At 38.4% G+C, this 15,257-nt stretch overlaps 1 protein-coding gene across 3 annotated transcripts in view; it reads right to left on the bottom strand.

The window, feature by feature from the left end:
• The window catches only part of Kiaa1328 (KIAA1328 ortholog), a 290,749-nt gene that overhangs the window by 122,173 nt on the left and 153,319 nt on the right, over positions 1-15,257 (bottom strand). For all 3 annotated transcript variants that reach the window (XM_031365156.1, XM_031365157.1, XM_031365158.1), the window contains one exon: positions 7,535-8,211. In XM_031365156.1, the coding sequence (XP_031221016.1) occupies positions 7,535-8,211 (677 nt within the window). The remainder of the gene's footprint in view (positions 1-7,534; positions 8,212-15,257) is intronic.

Below are 15,257 nucleotides of genomic sequence, written 5' to 3'. Positions count from 1 at the left end.
GGGAAACTAGGAAAGGAGATATCATATGACATGTAAATAAAGAAAATATCTAATAAAAAATTAAAAAAACATCTACTATGCATATTTTTCCATTATACTAAAAGATATGAAGAACTATAGATATATACCTGATCCTATGTACTTATAAAAGGGATTCAGGCACACATTACACTCCTTTATATGCCTCCATTCCACAATATAAGTATGATGTTACTGCAATTTTGGAGCACATGCATGTGCAGATTGTAACTCGAATGGAGTTGGTGAGAAGAAATCACTGCTGAGAGAAACTGTTTACTTCAAGACATTAAGGAGTCTAAATAAAAAGTCTGTTTCAATGAAAAAAAACAAAAAAGTAAAAAAATAAAAATTGTTTGATATAAAACAAAAACAAAAGCAAGAACAAAAACAAAGATTTCCAATCCCGAGGCACCTGATGGGCTGAATAGCAATCCTTGCAAGCCATGCTCCTCATGATAGAAACCAGACATTGCTTTCTATTACAAGTCAGCTGTTAAACACGAATGCATAGGCTGGTGGGTGTCAGTGAGTGCACACAGGCGCGCGCACACACACACACACACACACACACACACACACTAATCACATGCATTTCCTAATGACATGTTAAGTAAGTACATCAATTTATAGGACTTTGGATTTCCTTTACAGAAGTATGTGTGAAGACCGAGCTAGTTAGAACATAATTAAAAATTCAGGATTATAAAGGTTTTAGGGGCACTTTAAATGTCAATTCTAGAAGATGAGCACTTTCCTTTGTTCACTGCTGACTGTTCTGCTCCTTGTGTTCATTCCATTTGTCTTAGTTACTTTTCCAGTTGCTGTGATCAGACATTAGACAAAGAACCCTCACGGTCTGACAGTATAGTCCATCACACTGAGTGCTGGACTTCAGCTACTATTCCCCTTTTTATGTCATCTACGACCCAAGCTCAGGGAACAGTGATCAGGGAACCTGACCAAGGAGGCGTGCCTGAAGGCTTGTCTTATGTGCTTCTGGATCCTGTCAAATCACCAGTCAACATTAACCATCACAATTTTCATGACTGTTACAAAGCACCTGAGCAAACAAATTAATGGAGGAAGGATTTATTTGACTCATGACTTCTGGGGTTTCAGTTTACAGTAGGCTGGCTCTATTTCTGTAGGCCTGAGGTAAGGCAAAAGACTATAGCAGAGGAAAGCTGCTTACCTCAGGTGAGCTTGGAAGCACAGAGAGACAGGAAAAAACAACCAAAAGCACAGAGCCAGGCAGTGGTGGCACATGCCTTTAGTCCCAGCACTTGGGAGGCAGAGGCAGGCAGGTTTCTGAGTTCAAGGCCAGCATGGTCTACAGAGTGAGTTCCAGGACAGCCAGGGCTACACAGAGAAACCCTGTCTCGAAAAACAAAAACAAAAACAAAAACAAAAAAACAAAGAGAAAACCAAAAGAACCAAAAAACAAAAAAAGAAAAAAAAAAAGCACACATGGGTGAGCTATTCCTCCACAAGTCTATTTGCAGTTTCTACATGCCATAGTAATGCCACAAATGATAACTTATCAAGAGTTGAAATGGAAAACATCAACTCATTCATGGATTAGTGGATTATTCCACTGACTCAATTACTTGATTATGTCAGTGCCCTCATGATTCAATCATTTCCCTTAAACTTCATCTCATAACATTGCGCTTGTGAGCAAGCTTTCAACATGCAGGCTTTTGAGGAAGCACTTCAGGTATAAGCCATTCAAGTCAAATAAATAAAGTCCTTTGTAATTCTCAGGTATTATTGACCCTATAAAACATAAACTTATGAGGCAACTGACTTCTCATACTGATACTCCAAAAAGCTAGGAGATCAATGACCATATCTTTCTTATGCCACAGTCATTAAGTAAACTAGGTGTCCTACTTAGGCTCTTTTGTCAATTTGACATAAACTAGAGTCATTTGGGAAACGGGAACCTCCCTTGAGAAAATGACTGGCCTGCGGACACTTTCTTACTCATTGATATGGAAGGGTCTATCTCTCTATGGGCAGTGCCACTCTGTATTAGTGATCCTGGATATTTAAGAAAGAAGGCTAAAGCAAACCATGAGGAGAAAGAGAGAAAGCAGAGTTTCTCCACACCTTCTGCTTTGGTTTCTGCCTTCCAGGTTACTGTCTCGCTTAATTTTTGCCCTGGCCTTCCTCAGTGATAGACTGTAACATGGAAATGTAAGATGAAATAAATCCTTTCTTACCCAACTGCTTTTGTTCAAGATGTTTTATCACAGCAATGGAAACCCTGGCATCTACTAGGATTAGGTAAGACCATACTCACAGGTCCTGAGAAGGGAAAGCTGGGAAAAGCATCAGTACAAAAACCATCTAGAGTATATGAGTCAATCCCTGATACCAAATATGTGACATTTCAGATCCATTCCCTCAGCTTTTCAGAAATGTACAAGCATATTCATTAGCTACAAAATCAAACTATGATGTAGTAAAAACACCATGAACATAGTATTGCCCACTGTTGAAAGACTATTTTTTTAATTGCAATTAACTACAATAGCGACAAACAAAGAAATGGAATTTACTTTTAATTATTTTGTAGTGACATGCAAGTTGTTAGGTAAACACAGGGGTAAAATGTGATATCAGGCAATTATGAGAAAAGAGTATGAAAAATAGTAAAAGCAGCAGTCAGAATAGCCTCTGCAACAAGAGCAGAAAGGATGCTGCTGTTGACAGCAGCAGCAACTCTGTGGCATGTGTCTTATACATAATATTGTACGGGTCCTCATACACAATCCAGGAATTAACTACTTTATCATATGTATTTACAGAGGAAAGTAGAGCAGGCCCAGGCACAAAACTTGCCCAAGGTGATAAGTTTGTAATAGTGAAAGGGGTACATTTTCTTATACCTAAGTTATGTAGTCTGTATATTATACATGTTGGAGACAAAGACAGATATTTATAAATAGCCCTGCACTACTTCATTCTTACTCCCAAAGGAACTTATGGTAGTTCTTGACACTGCAATCAATAGTATTTTGGATAAATCTTCTTTGATCAACTTAGAAAGGACTCACAAAGCAAGACTTCCTAAAAGTACAGACTATGTAATCTCAAGGCAGCAGAGTCAATTATTAGAATTTAAGTAAGTGCTAATGGCTTCCAAAATTCATTTCTGTAAAATGGGGTCATCCCCAAACTTACTACTTTAACTTTATGCTACTCATTTGGTATTCAATTATAGACTGTCTTTCCAATACATTTCCTAGGTATCTTAAGCACCATAAATAATGTCATGTACTCAAGTAGCATTAATTTATTATTGTAATTGAAGTGAGTTATCTGACCACTTGAATTATAAATTCAGTAAAGATATATAACAGTTCATATTCTATATAAATTAGTTTTGTGAGAGACTGTGCATAACACATTGAGATAGGTCAGAGTTTATTCATCTAAGTATTCCTTCCACATAGTTATGGGCAGAAATAGTATTTTCTAAAACAATGAAAATTGAGCTGAGTTATAAGTCTGTATTACACAAAAATACAAAAATACTATGGTGTTCTTTTGTATAATTTCCATAATTTAGATGGTAAGAAAGAAACCAGAACTAAGTAGTGTAATTTTTACTATGTAGCAATGAATATATAAATTGTAGATAACTGGAAAAGGGAAGCAAAATATTTAAATCAGAGAAGGTATGGCTTGAGTAAGAAATATGAGTGGTATAAGGAAAGAGATGTAAGACAAAATTTCAGAAAAAATATTTCTTAGGAAAAAAGGGGGCAAATGGGTATAGAGATGACTGCAAATTACAAAAAGCTTTGGAAATGAGGTTGATGGGCAACATCTAATATAGAAAGAAATATTTATCATTTTTGAAATTCACAAATGTGAATAAAGTGTAGTAAAATAAAAGCATTGTATTAGGAGGATTCATTCATGACAGATATTTTTGGTTCATTACACTACTCGGAAGATTTTCAGACAACTCTTAAGTGATAAAATTGCATAAATCTAAAAAATAGGCCAGTGAATAGGTTGACTTTCAGCCTAGAAATATGAATTGTGATACTGACTAGACAGATAAATGAAGGCTCTGACTTCTGGCCTGTCCCAGCTAACCATGATCAGGCAGATGATTTACACGGGAGAAAAGTTGTAGAAGGAGAACTGCCTCTAGTTGAAAATGTCTTCAGCTGGTGTGTTGAAAGCTACAATCACATTATTTGGGTGGAGGCAGGAGAAACAGATTTGGGCTAGGTATCTCAAAAGGACTCCATCCCATTGTCTTAAGTGATTGTTTATCTGGGTATCTTGAACTTTCTAGCTTCTTGACTTGAGAGAATTTTGTTTTCTAGTCAGAACTCCAAACAATAAGTGAAATGGTAGAACTGTGAGGGCCAAGATTCATAGAACCAAACCGACCTTTATCAGATGCCCAAGGTACCAGAAACCAGCACAACCAGGTCTTAAGATGGGCGCTACTATACTTGGGCATTGTTTTGTGGTTTATATAAATTTACTTCATAAGTCCTGATCACAAGACTGAAAACATGCCATGGGAAAGCACTGAGGGTTTTCTAAGCTTGCGTATAGCAATCACCTAGGGGATATTCATCTGTGCAATACAATTTATTAAATCACATAATTTAGGACAGTAATTCTGAAAACAGAGTCAACTTAAAAAGAAAATTAGAATAAAGATCCCAGGATGGAGTTCAAACTATTTTTGAAGTTTTCCAGAACAGATTAATTTTTAGAGTTTAAGAAACAAAATGTGAGAAGCCCTCTTTTGAGTAGTTGGTCAGAGCTGTCTAAGTCTTCAAAAACATACAGTCTATTGCTGTTGTGCATGATTGATCCCTAGAGTTGGAAAGTCAATTTCTATTGCTTAAAACTGCATGCATATCAGAAACAGGGTCTACAGGCTCTTGAGCTGGAAGTTATATGAATGCCCCTTCCCTGAGGAGTAACTTTTATAGGACCAGAAAATGCTAGCAAGCTTCCAGAGGACAGAGGCAACCAACAGTTCGACCCAGCGATGATGTTTCTGAACCTGCTTGCTGTCTTTGAAGCAAAGAAAGAAAGAAAGGTGGGCAGATAGACTGGGCTCTGAGGAAGAATTGTGTCCCAAGGACTCTGTCATGTCTGTACACTTAGAGTCGTGGAAACTGGTGGTAACACAGATGCCTTATAAGCAAGGAGGGGAGAAAAAATCCTCTCACATTTAGTCAAAGCAGCAGGAAGCTTTTAGACAGGAAACTCACTCTCATTGTTCTGCTCTAGCCAGCCACACAATGGGTGGCTTCACTTGCCCTGCTCCCACCAGCAAAGGCAGAGTGGAGGTCAGACTTCCACTTCCGATGGGCTCTCCTGAGGCAAGCAACCCCCCTGCTTTAGCAGTATTATAGAAGGTATTCCACAGAGGAAGATTTAAGTAATGCCCAGTGACTCAGGCTATAAACTAAATGCCTAGGAAAAAGAAAAGCCAACAGTAAGATGGAAAAATATCTAATTCTCGTTAGAACAAACATCAGAGCAGACATTACAAAAATGCCTCAAAGAAAATGTCTGTATATCCCTGAAAGAAACTGAAAGACAGAAAAACCTCTAAAAAGAAAAGAAGACATAAATAAAAACCAGGCAGACATTGTACTTTGGAAAATTGTTCATCTATGTAAAAAAAAAAATATCAGCAAAAATAGGAAAGAAAACAAACCTCACTAGATTATTGTTAATGATAGACTAAGAGGCCAGTAAAGAGAGTCCTACACTTGATGAAAGAATAAGAATATCACAGTTGAAATAAAAGCAGCAGTAGCTCCCAGAATCAGATCTCGGGGACCATAACAAGAGGTTTTATATTTATGTCCATGGAGAAGAACATGGGTGGGGCCAAAAAAATGTTACAAAAAAATGTTTAAAAGCTCCCTAGACATGACAGTCATTGTGTTTTTAAATTGTGGTGGTGATATCCATGAACAAGACACTCAATAACATAGTATCAGTACTGATATTAATTCATAAGTTCTGTTTATATAGTGTTTAGCCACCCAATATAGTTTCACCCATGAAACTATAATTACTTCAAAATAAAGTTTAAAAATAATTATGGATAGGTAACTCTAAGGAGATAAGTGTTTCCAAAGGAACGTATAGAGGAAAGATGGTGGTCAAGAAGTCAACAGCAAGGAGACAGAAGCATTTCCTTAGGAAATGTGCAACTCATTGTCTTTTAAAGATAGAGATACAACACTTTAGAATTTAAACATACTTATATCTGACTTACAAGTAGTTTTCTTAAATAAAACCATAAACTCTTTGCATCTGAATATAAAACCACACTGGATACTACATAACATCAAAATATCAACCCAGCTTTTGAAACACTGCTCGAAGGAAATCATTGTTAAGGGACCAACAATCAGGGGTGAGGGTATATATCTCAGTGGCAGAACACTAACCTAACATGCATAAGGTCCTGGGATTAAGCCCCACCACCAATAAAAAAAAATAAAAGGGAAAGTACAGAGCAAATATAATCAAAACACAGCACATGTTTTGCTCACATGTAACACACTACCACATGCTATGAAACATACACAATGAAAACATGATTACTTGAGAAAAAGGTCATTTTTTAATAGGAAAAAAAAAAGTATAGCTGGGCGGTGGTGGCGCACGCCTTTAATCCCAGCACTTGGGAGGCAGAGGCAGGCGGATTTCTGAGTTCGAGGCCAGCCTGGTCTACAGAGTGAGTTCCAGGACAGCCAGAGCTATACAGAGAAACCTTGTCTCGAAAAAAGCAAACAAACAAACAAACAAACAAAAAGTATAAATGTGGGTCTGGTTACTAGAACTAGTTATAAGGCAAGCTATGTTAGGGCTAGTAAGAATTAAATTTAAATTTAAATGGTTCTCATGATTTGTTTTATGTGATGGCACAAAGATATGAATGTAGGATGATGACAACTAAACCAACTTAAACAATTTATCTTCAAAACTAACTCTCTATAGTGACATCAAGTAGAAAAGAATACAGGGTTTGAAGTCTAACAAAAGTTACCACTGCAACTTGGGAGATAGCTCTATGGGTAAAGAACTTACGGCGTAACCATGAGAGGGTTCAAATCCCCAGATAGGTATGTCCTTGAAACCCTATCTCTGAGGGTGGACAGACTGGTGGAACCAGGAGCTCAATGGACAGCCAGCCTAGTTGAAATGGTGACTTTCTGATTTAGTAAAGACTCTCTTATAAAAGTAAAGTAGAGAATGACAGATAAAGACACTTGATGTCCTTGTCTGGTCTCCATATGCATGCTTATAGGCACAGGCACCCATGCACATACATGCATGCATATCTTCTGCAGAACATAGGAATTTACTTGTAATCATAAATGATCTGTAGTCTAGTAAGCCAAGATGCTGAAGAATCTCTATGAACTGTGGTCTGTAAAGACTAGCTTTTGAAATTGTATTTCTCAACCTACAGACAGTCCTTGAAAGAACAAGTAGGACTCACCAATTGTAATCTAGTCGGGATTGGTGCAGCTGCTGCTGTTTAAGGAGAAGTTTTGTCTCTTGTTGGGCCAGGAGATGCTGAAGGCGTTCCTTTTCAATTTCCAGTTCCATTTTCTGAAGCAGTAGCTGTTGCCTTCGATCTTCTGAGAGTTGCTTTTCAAAGTCAATTTCTCTGGGTTGCAGTGTCACTCGATCATGCATTTGAGATGCCCAGGACATCCTACAATGACTACATGATTCTGGATGTGCCTTACAACATTGAGGGGCTGTGTTTGTAGGGTGATTGTTCTCATGAACATAAGCTTCACTTTCAGAGCATTTATGACCACAGTACTGACTAGATGGAGTAGGCGGAAGGCTTGGATAGTCCTTTATCTTCAACTCTTCTGGGAGAGCTTTCTCCATTGGGGCTGCATTTATCAGTCTCCTCCCTGGAGATTCATAAGTACATGTTCTGGTTTCTGTTGACATCCTCTCTAAGTCCTCTTTGGGAAGATGAAGTGCCATTGGTTTCAAAGAATTATTCCTTAATTCTGTAAGGGATTCTGAAGCTGAGTTCTGGTTGGCTGACTTAGGCCTTGCCTTGGTCTGACAGTAGGTTTGTGGTTTGGCTACACTCAGATATGAACCATCCAGGCCCATCAATGAACACTGGTGAGTGCTTTTCTTCTTGGTTATCTAAGAGAAAACACATAAAAAAAAAAAAAAACAACTTTTGGTTTGGGTTTTTCAGAAATCAAATATATATTTTCACTAAAACAAAACTCTTTCATCTCCTTTTCTTAAATATTACAGTATTCACATCATCAATGTTCACAAAGCCACATCCATTTTCAAACAACCTATCTTTCAGCAAAGCTATAGGAGGATGAGAAATAGCCTCCATTTTGAGTATGCAAATCTTGATGATTTTAGGAGTTACAAATTCTGAAGGTTACATAAAATCAACTTTAAGGTACAAACATATAAAATATTAATATCTAAAAATGTCTATCTTTGAAGATTGAGCCAAAAAATCCATGCAGTCATCTTAAATATTCTTTGACTGGTCATTACGCAGAACAAGATTTAAGGTAAAGCACTTCACATTCTGTTGATAGATTAGTTTTTATAAATATCCTCAGAAACCACAGATAAAACCAACTACTTCCAAATAAATAATTCTAATGAAAATCAGTTATTTAAATATAAAATACTTAATTTCAGCTGCAAAAGTGATTTTCAGTTACACTATTCAAGTGGTGATAGTCTAATAGAACTCAGGCAGAAAGGAAGCAGTTGGAAATTTGAGGCACCAGGTCAAGAGTAAGCTTTCCCAACATCGTGGCTATGAACTTGCTCTATGGGGAGAGTGAAACTTTGTCTACATCAATTATTCTTAAACTTGAGGTGGATAAGATTTACCTGAAGGGCTTGTTAAGCATGAAAGGCTGGTTTCAACCACAGAGTTTCCAACTCTGGAAACTCAGCTCATTTAAATCTCTAGGAGGTTTTCAGGGGATGGTGATGTTCATGTGAGATCATGCTTTGAAAATTGCTGATGGAATCTGACTGTTGGCTTTGGCCTAGAAGACTGAGTTTGCATTAGCTCAGCTCTGAATATGTCTGATTTACTGTAAGCAAGCAGGTTTTTCTTTCAGTGACTTTCAGAAACCTGTTGTGTCTGAATTCCAGGCTGCTTGAGTTGAAGTATTGTAGTTTCATGAAAATGCTGAGTGTACTATGGATGGGCAGCTTGCTTATGGTGTTGGATACTTGGGATTAACAAACGTTAAGAAAAAAAGTTAATGCAGAAGAATCTTTTAATTAATTAACTTTAATTAGTTAAATAAAATTGATTAACTTTATATTCCAACAGCTGTTTGCCCTCCCAGGCCTTCCCAGGCCTCCCATGGATATCAACTAGCCCTGGCATATTATCAAGTTGTAGTAGGACTAGGTGCATCCTTTCCTCCTGAGGCTAAATGAGGCAGCCCAGTATGAAGAAAGGAACCCAAAGGCAGGCAACAGACTCAGAGACAAGCCCTACTCCTGCTGTTAGGAGTCCCATGTGAAGATCAAGCTGTACAAGTGTAACATATATGCAGAGGGCCTAGTTCAGCCCCATGTAAGTTCCATGGTTAGTGGTTCAGTCTCTGTGAAAACTTATGGGTCCAGGTTAGTTGATTCTGAAGGTTTTCTTGTGGTGTCCTTGACCCCTTTGACTTCTACAATCCTTCCTCCCTCTTCTGAAGGATTCTTCAAGCTCTGCCTGATGTTGGGTTGTGAGTCTCTACATCTGTTTCCATCAGTAGCTGGGTGAAGCCTCTCTGATGATGATTATGCTAGGATCCTGTGAAGGCTTAAATGTATAAATCATCTATCTCTGGAGAATCCACACTCCCTATCATGGACTTCACTGAAAGATAAACACTAAGTGCCAAGTAAACACTAAGTAGATGTAAATGAGAATGACATTTGAAATATTCTTTATAGCTTCCACTCACATCTTCCTCTTCCTCTTTCTTCTGGCTTTCATTTAAAGGCCATTTACATTAACTTCTTTACTTTGTCACCATTTCCTATCTGTATTCAAGAAAGCCCAGAAAGTCACTAATAGTATTGAACAGTAGTATTTACCAAAGGAGGAAAAACTCTTAATCTTCCTCTGTGTTGTCTAGAGCAGCAGCTTCCTGGACCTTCCTTGTCATGAGTTATTCTATTTTGTCTAGAGCAGCTGCTCTGTCCCCAGTTACTCCATGCTAGGTACAAATACTTAAGACAGAATGAACTGGCATCTCGTTCATAAATAATCACCATCTGTCTAGCACTGGAAAGCATAGACTGATTAGTGAATTATTCATGCTTATTAAAAATACCACCTTTAAGCTTACAAAACACATCAAACCAATAAATGAGGCAACCACAAACCTGAATGTGGGACAATCACACCATGGCACATCAACTTGGCATTTGGTCTTTTGCCACTTAGTGTATTTGTCATGGCTCCTGTTTAGGAGATTGTCAGCCTGTCACTAACACTACCAGCTTCAAAGTTATCCAGATTCCTCAGCCAGTGTCTTTGAGATGTGTTCTAAGCACAGAACCTACCCACCTGAAATGGCTCTGACTGGTGCCAACTCTGCATTTACTGTTCGTATTACCCAGTTTCTATAGACTCATTTCTAACTTTCTGTCATCTATATGTAATTGATTGAAGTGTAATGTTATTCGATGGCCAGATGTTATCAGAATGGAATGGAATATTGTCATAGTTATGACTCCAAAGGAAGGATAAATACTAGTGAATCTTTTAACACTCAACATATTCTGACATTGTAGAAAGGCATAAGGTGTTCGTATATGTTAATGACATAGCTTGCTAATAACACCCACTGAAGCAATTTTTCACTTTTCATGAATGATTATTTATATTCTGAGGTAAGTTTATTTTTTTCGCTCTCTCAAGGTTGTGAGAGAAATATCCCTTTCACAGTAAACTAATAAATTATAATTTCTACATTCATTTCATATTGCCACTGTAGCAAATAACTACAAACTTTGCAGTGTATGACAACACATATGTCTTCTCGAAAGATTGTGGAGGTCAGAAATTAGAAATCAATCTTACTGAGCTTAATTCCAAGTTTTGACAGGGCTTGTTCTTTTTCGAAGTTCTGAAGAGAGAATCTATTTCTTCTTCCTTCCTCCCTTCCCTTGCCTCCCCTTTCCTCCCCTCCTCCTCCCTTCCTCCCTGCCCCCTCCCCTTCAAGCTTCTAGTGACCATATATATTCCTTGGTTTGTGGTTTCCCCTCCATCTTCAAAGTGCACCTCTCTAGCTTCTGCTTCCAACATCATAATGTTCTGTCCTCTGACTTCTTACTCTTACAAAGACCATTTAGACTATAGGTACACCTATCTAGGTAACCCTAGGTCATTTCCTCACCGCATAATACCTAGCTTAACCACATATGCAAAGTCCTTAGTTCATTAAGTCACTATAGCCATATAAATTGATATAGATTGCAGGATTTAGGGTATAGGTAGATGTGTGTGTGTTGAGCATATACCTTTTTATTTATTTATTTTTTTAAAAAAGTCATATATATCTTTTTAAATGAACTCAGTTTAGTTTGTCTAGAGAGAATAAATGAATGTTGATATCTCTGCTAGCAAAATAAAATATCTTCTCAATGTATAAAAGCAGAAAATGATGGATATTCAATAACTTCTGATAGAAAGGCCTATGTACATATCTATGAACATACCTATGAATGGGACATTTGGGCATACACATACACATTCTCAGTAAATATTCTTTGCCTGCATCATGTTATTGGAAAAATTCAAATTGAATTATGGGCTAGAAATGGAAGAAAATTAGAATCTCAGCACTTGATGGGAAAAGCAGAATCACAAGCTCAAAGCCAATGTGGGCTCTGTAGCAAGCTCTAGACCAACCCAGTTCACATAGAAAAGACTGTCTCAAAAAAGAAAATAAAAGGGGGGGGGGGAATCTAAGATTAGGCTCAATCATGTCTTACCAAGACAAAGCAAGAAAATAAATAGAAAGCAAACTTCTCAAAACGTTCTAAATGAAAAATTCAGCTGCTTTCTTAGTGGAGCTGAAGATATCTAATGCCCCTGGGACCCTTGCGAATAACAATAGGCCTGAATGAAGCAGATGTGTTCCTCTTTCTAGAGTTGTTTGTATGTAATATTAACTAACACAAATTCACTTAACAAAGGCTTAAACTAACAAAGCATCCTCAATTGTTTCTGAGGCATATGTTTCTAGCATTAAAGTTGTATTTAATGTCAGTATGTGCACGCATACAGTGTGCCCAAGCACATGGCTACCACGATGCTCACACAGAGGTCAGAGGATAATTGTGGGTGTTGGTTCTTTCCTTCAACTATGTGGGTCCTGAGGACCAAACTGAGATTGTCAAGCTTGGTAGTCGGCACATTTACCAAGAGAACATTTCTTTAGCCTGCATATGGGTTTAAAATGAAACTTTCAATAAATAATACAAACTTAGAAAATGGTATTTTAAAATAGAGGAAAAATTTGTAGTAAACTGCATGACTTAAGCATACAGCTTAATTAAATTTCAAATTTGTCCTCTCTATAACCATATAATACTATTAAAATATTCTTAGTTCATCAGTTTTATAAAACTAAAAAATTATCTGTATTTGGCTTGCTGTTGTCAACTAAATTTGGTGATTAAATCTTCCAATTAAGAAAATCTAATAGTGTTAAGTGTGGAGCTCAATCACAGAATATTTACATTGCATGTGGAAGGCCATAGGATCAAACTCTAGTACTGCCAGAAAAAAAAAAACCCCAATAAGAAAAACACTCAAAACCCAACAAAAGAATTAAACAATGCATATGAGTGTAGTGACAAAACTATAATTCCAGCATTCACACTCATCAGGTGGGGAGACAGAATCCTGAATTCAAGTCATCCTGACCTATGAAGCAAGTCTCTGCTCCAATAATAAACAAAACAACAAAAAAACATTTCAACCAATCAACCCACCTAAACCAAGTGCCTTGTGATGCTTATGTGATAATAAATGGGATGAGACACTTAACCACAAGTTAGGATATTTAGCAGGAAAGCATGCCAGCTTTCTACTAGTATCTATTTCTATCTACATAATGTCAGAAAAATGAGCTGCATTAAAAAATTAGAGATGCTCCAACATGTAATATGGACACATGTTCCACTATGTTCATAGCAGTCTTATTTATAATAGCCAGGAGCTGGAAAGAACCCAGATGTCCTCCAACAGAGGAATAGATACAGAAAATGTGGTACATTTATACAATGGAGTACTACTCAGCTACTAAAAATGATGACTTCATGAAATTCTTAGGGGAATGGATAGAACTAGAAAATATCATCCTGAATGAGGTAACCCAATGGCAAAAGAACACATATGGTATGCACTCACTGATAAGTAGATACTAGCCCAAAAACTTCAAATAACCAGGATACAATTCATAGACCACATGAAGCTCAATAAGAAGGAAGACCAAAGTGTAGGTGCTTAGGTCCTACTTAGAAGGAGGACAAAATACTCACAGGAGCAAATATGGAAATAAAGTGTAGAGCAGAGACTAAAGGAAAGGCCACCCAGAGACCGTCTCACCTGGGGATTCATCCTATATACAGTTACCAAACCCAGACACTCTTGTGAATGCCAAGAAGTACATGCTGAAAGGAGCCTGATATGGCTGCCTCCTGAGAGACCCTGCCAGAGCCTTACAAATACAGAGGCAGATGTCAGCAGCCAACCATTGGACTGAGTACAGGGTCTCTAATAGAGGAGTTAGAAGAGAGACTGAAGGAGTTGAAGGGGTTTGCAACCCCATAGGAAGAACAATATCTATTCCAGGAACTAAGCCATCAACAAAGGAGTACACATGGCTCTAGTTGCATATGTAGCAGAGGATGGCCTTGTCATGCATCAATGGAAGGAGAGGTCCTTGGTCGTATGGAGGCTAGATAGATGCCACAGTGTAGGGAAATGAAGGGCGGGGAGGTGGGAGTGGGTGGGTGGAGGAACACCTTCACAGAAGCAGGGGGAGGGAGGATGTGATAGGGTGTTTCCAGGAGGGAGGGAAACTAGGAATGGGGATAACTTTTGAAATATAAATAAAGAAAATATCCAATAAAAAAAAAGAAAAGAAGAAAAAAAATAGAGGTATCATCTCTGTGGGGCCCTGGGAGGCTCTTGCTTTCCTGGCATCAGGGACTTTCTGATTGTTCCTCCCAGTTCTCCATCCCCCATTGCTACATACCTCTGTTCAATTTCCTGACCCTCTGTACATCTCCTCTATCTCCTTCCATACCCGATTCTGCCCCTTTTTTCCCTCTCCCACCTCTGTTCCTCCCAAGTCCCTCCCACCCTCTACTTCCCTTGATTATTTTGTTCCCCCTTCTAAGTAGGACTGAAGCATCCACTCTTTGGTCTTCCTTCCTCTTGAGCTTTATGTGGTCCATGAGTTATATCATGGGTATTCCATGCTCTTTGCCTAATATCCACTTATCTGTGAGTATATACCACAGGTGTCCTTTTGTGACTGAGTTACCTCACTCAGGATATTTTCTGGATCCATCCATTTGCCTGCAAATTTCATGAAGTCATTGTTTTTAATAGCTGAGTAGTACTCCATTGTATCAATGTATCACATTTTCTGTATCCATTCTTCTGCTGAGGGACATCTGGGTTCTTTCCAGCTTCTGGCTATTATAAGTAAGGCTACTATGAACATAGTGGAGCATGTGTCCATATTACATGTTGGAGCATCTTCTGGGTATATGCCCAGGAGTGGTATAGCTGGGTCCTCAGGTAGTAGAGCACAGGGACCCCAATGGATGAGCTAGGTGAAGGACTGAAGGAGCTGAAGGGGCCTTATCTGGTATCAATGGGAGGGGAGGCCCTTGGTCCTGTGAAGGCTTGATGCCCCAGTGTGGAGGAATGCTAGGGGGGTGAGGGGAGAGTGGGTGGGTGGGTGGGGAAGCATTCTCACAGAAGGAGGGTAAGGGGGATGGGATAAGGGGTTTGCAGAGGGGAAACTGGGAAGGGGAATAACATTTGAAATGTGCTTCGCACACTCGTCTACTCCAGTCACATCCAAAATATCAGGGATAAAATCCTGATGAAGGATAAGAGGCGATAAGACTTCAAAAGGAGTTCTGTGCCTCCTGGATTTCAGACTAGTCGC

The sequence above is a fragment of the Mastomys coucha genome, unplaced genomic scaffold, assembly GCF_008632895.1.
Source record: "Mastomys coucha isolate ucsf_1 unplaced genomic scaffold, UCSF_Mcou_1 pScaffold13, whole genome shotgun sequence".
Lineage (NCBI taxonomy): Eukaryota > Metazoa > Chordata > Mammalia > Rodentia > Muridae > Mastomys > Mastomys coucha.
This window is presented reverse-complemented; position numbering and strand designations above follow the sequence as displayed.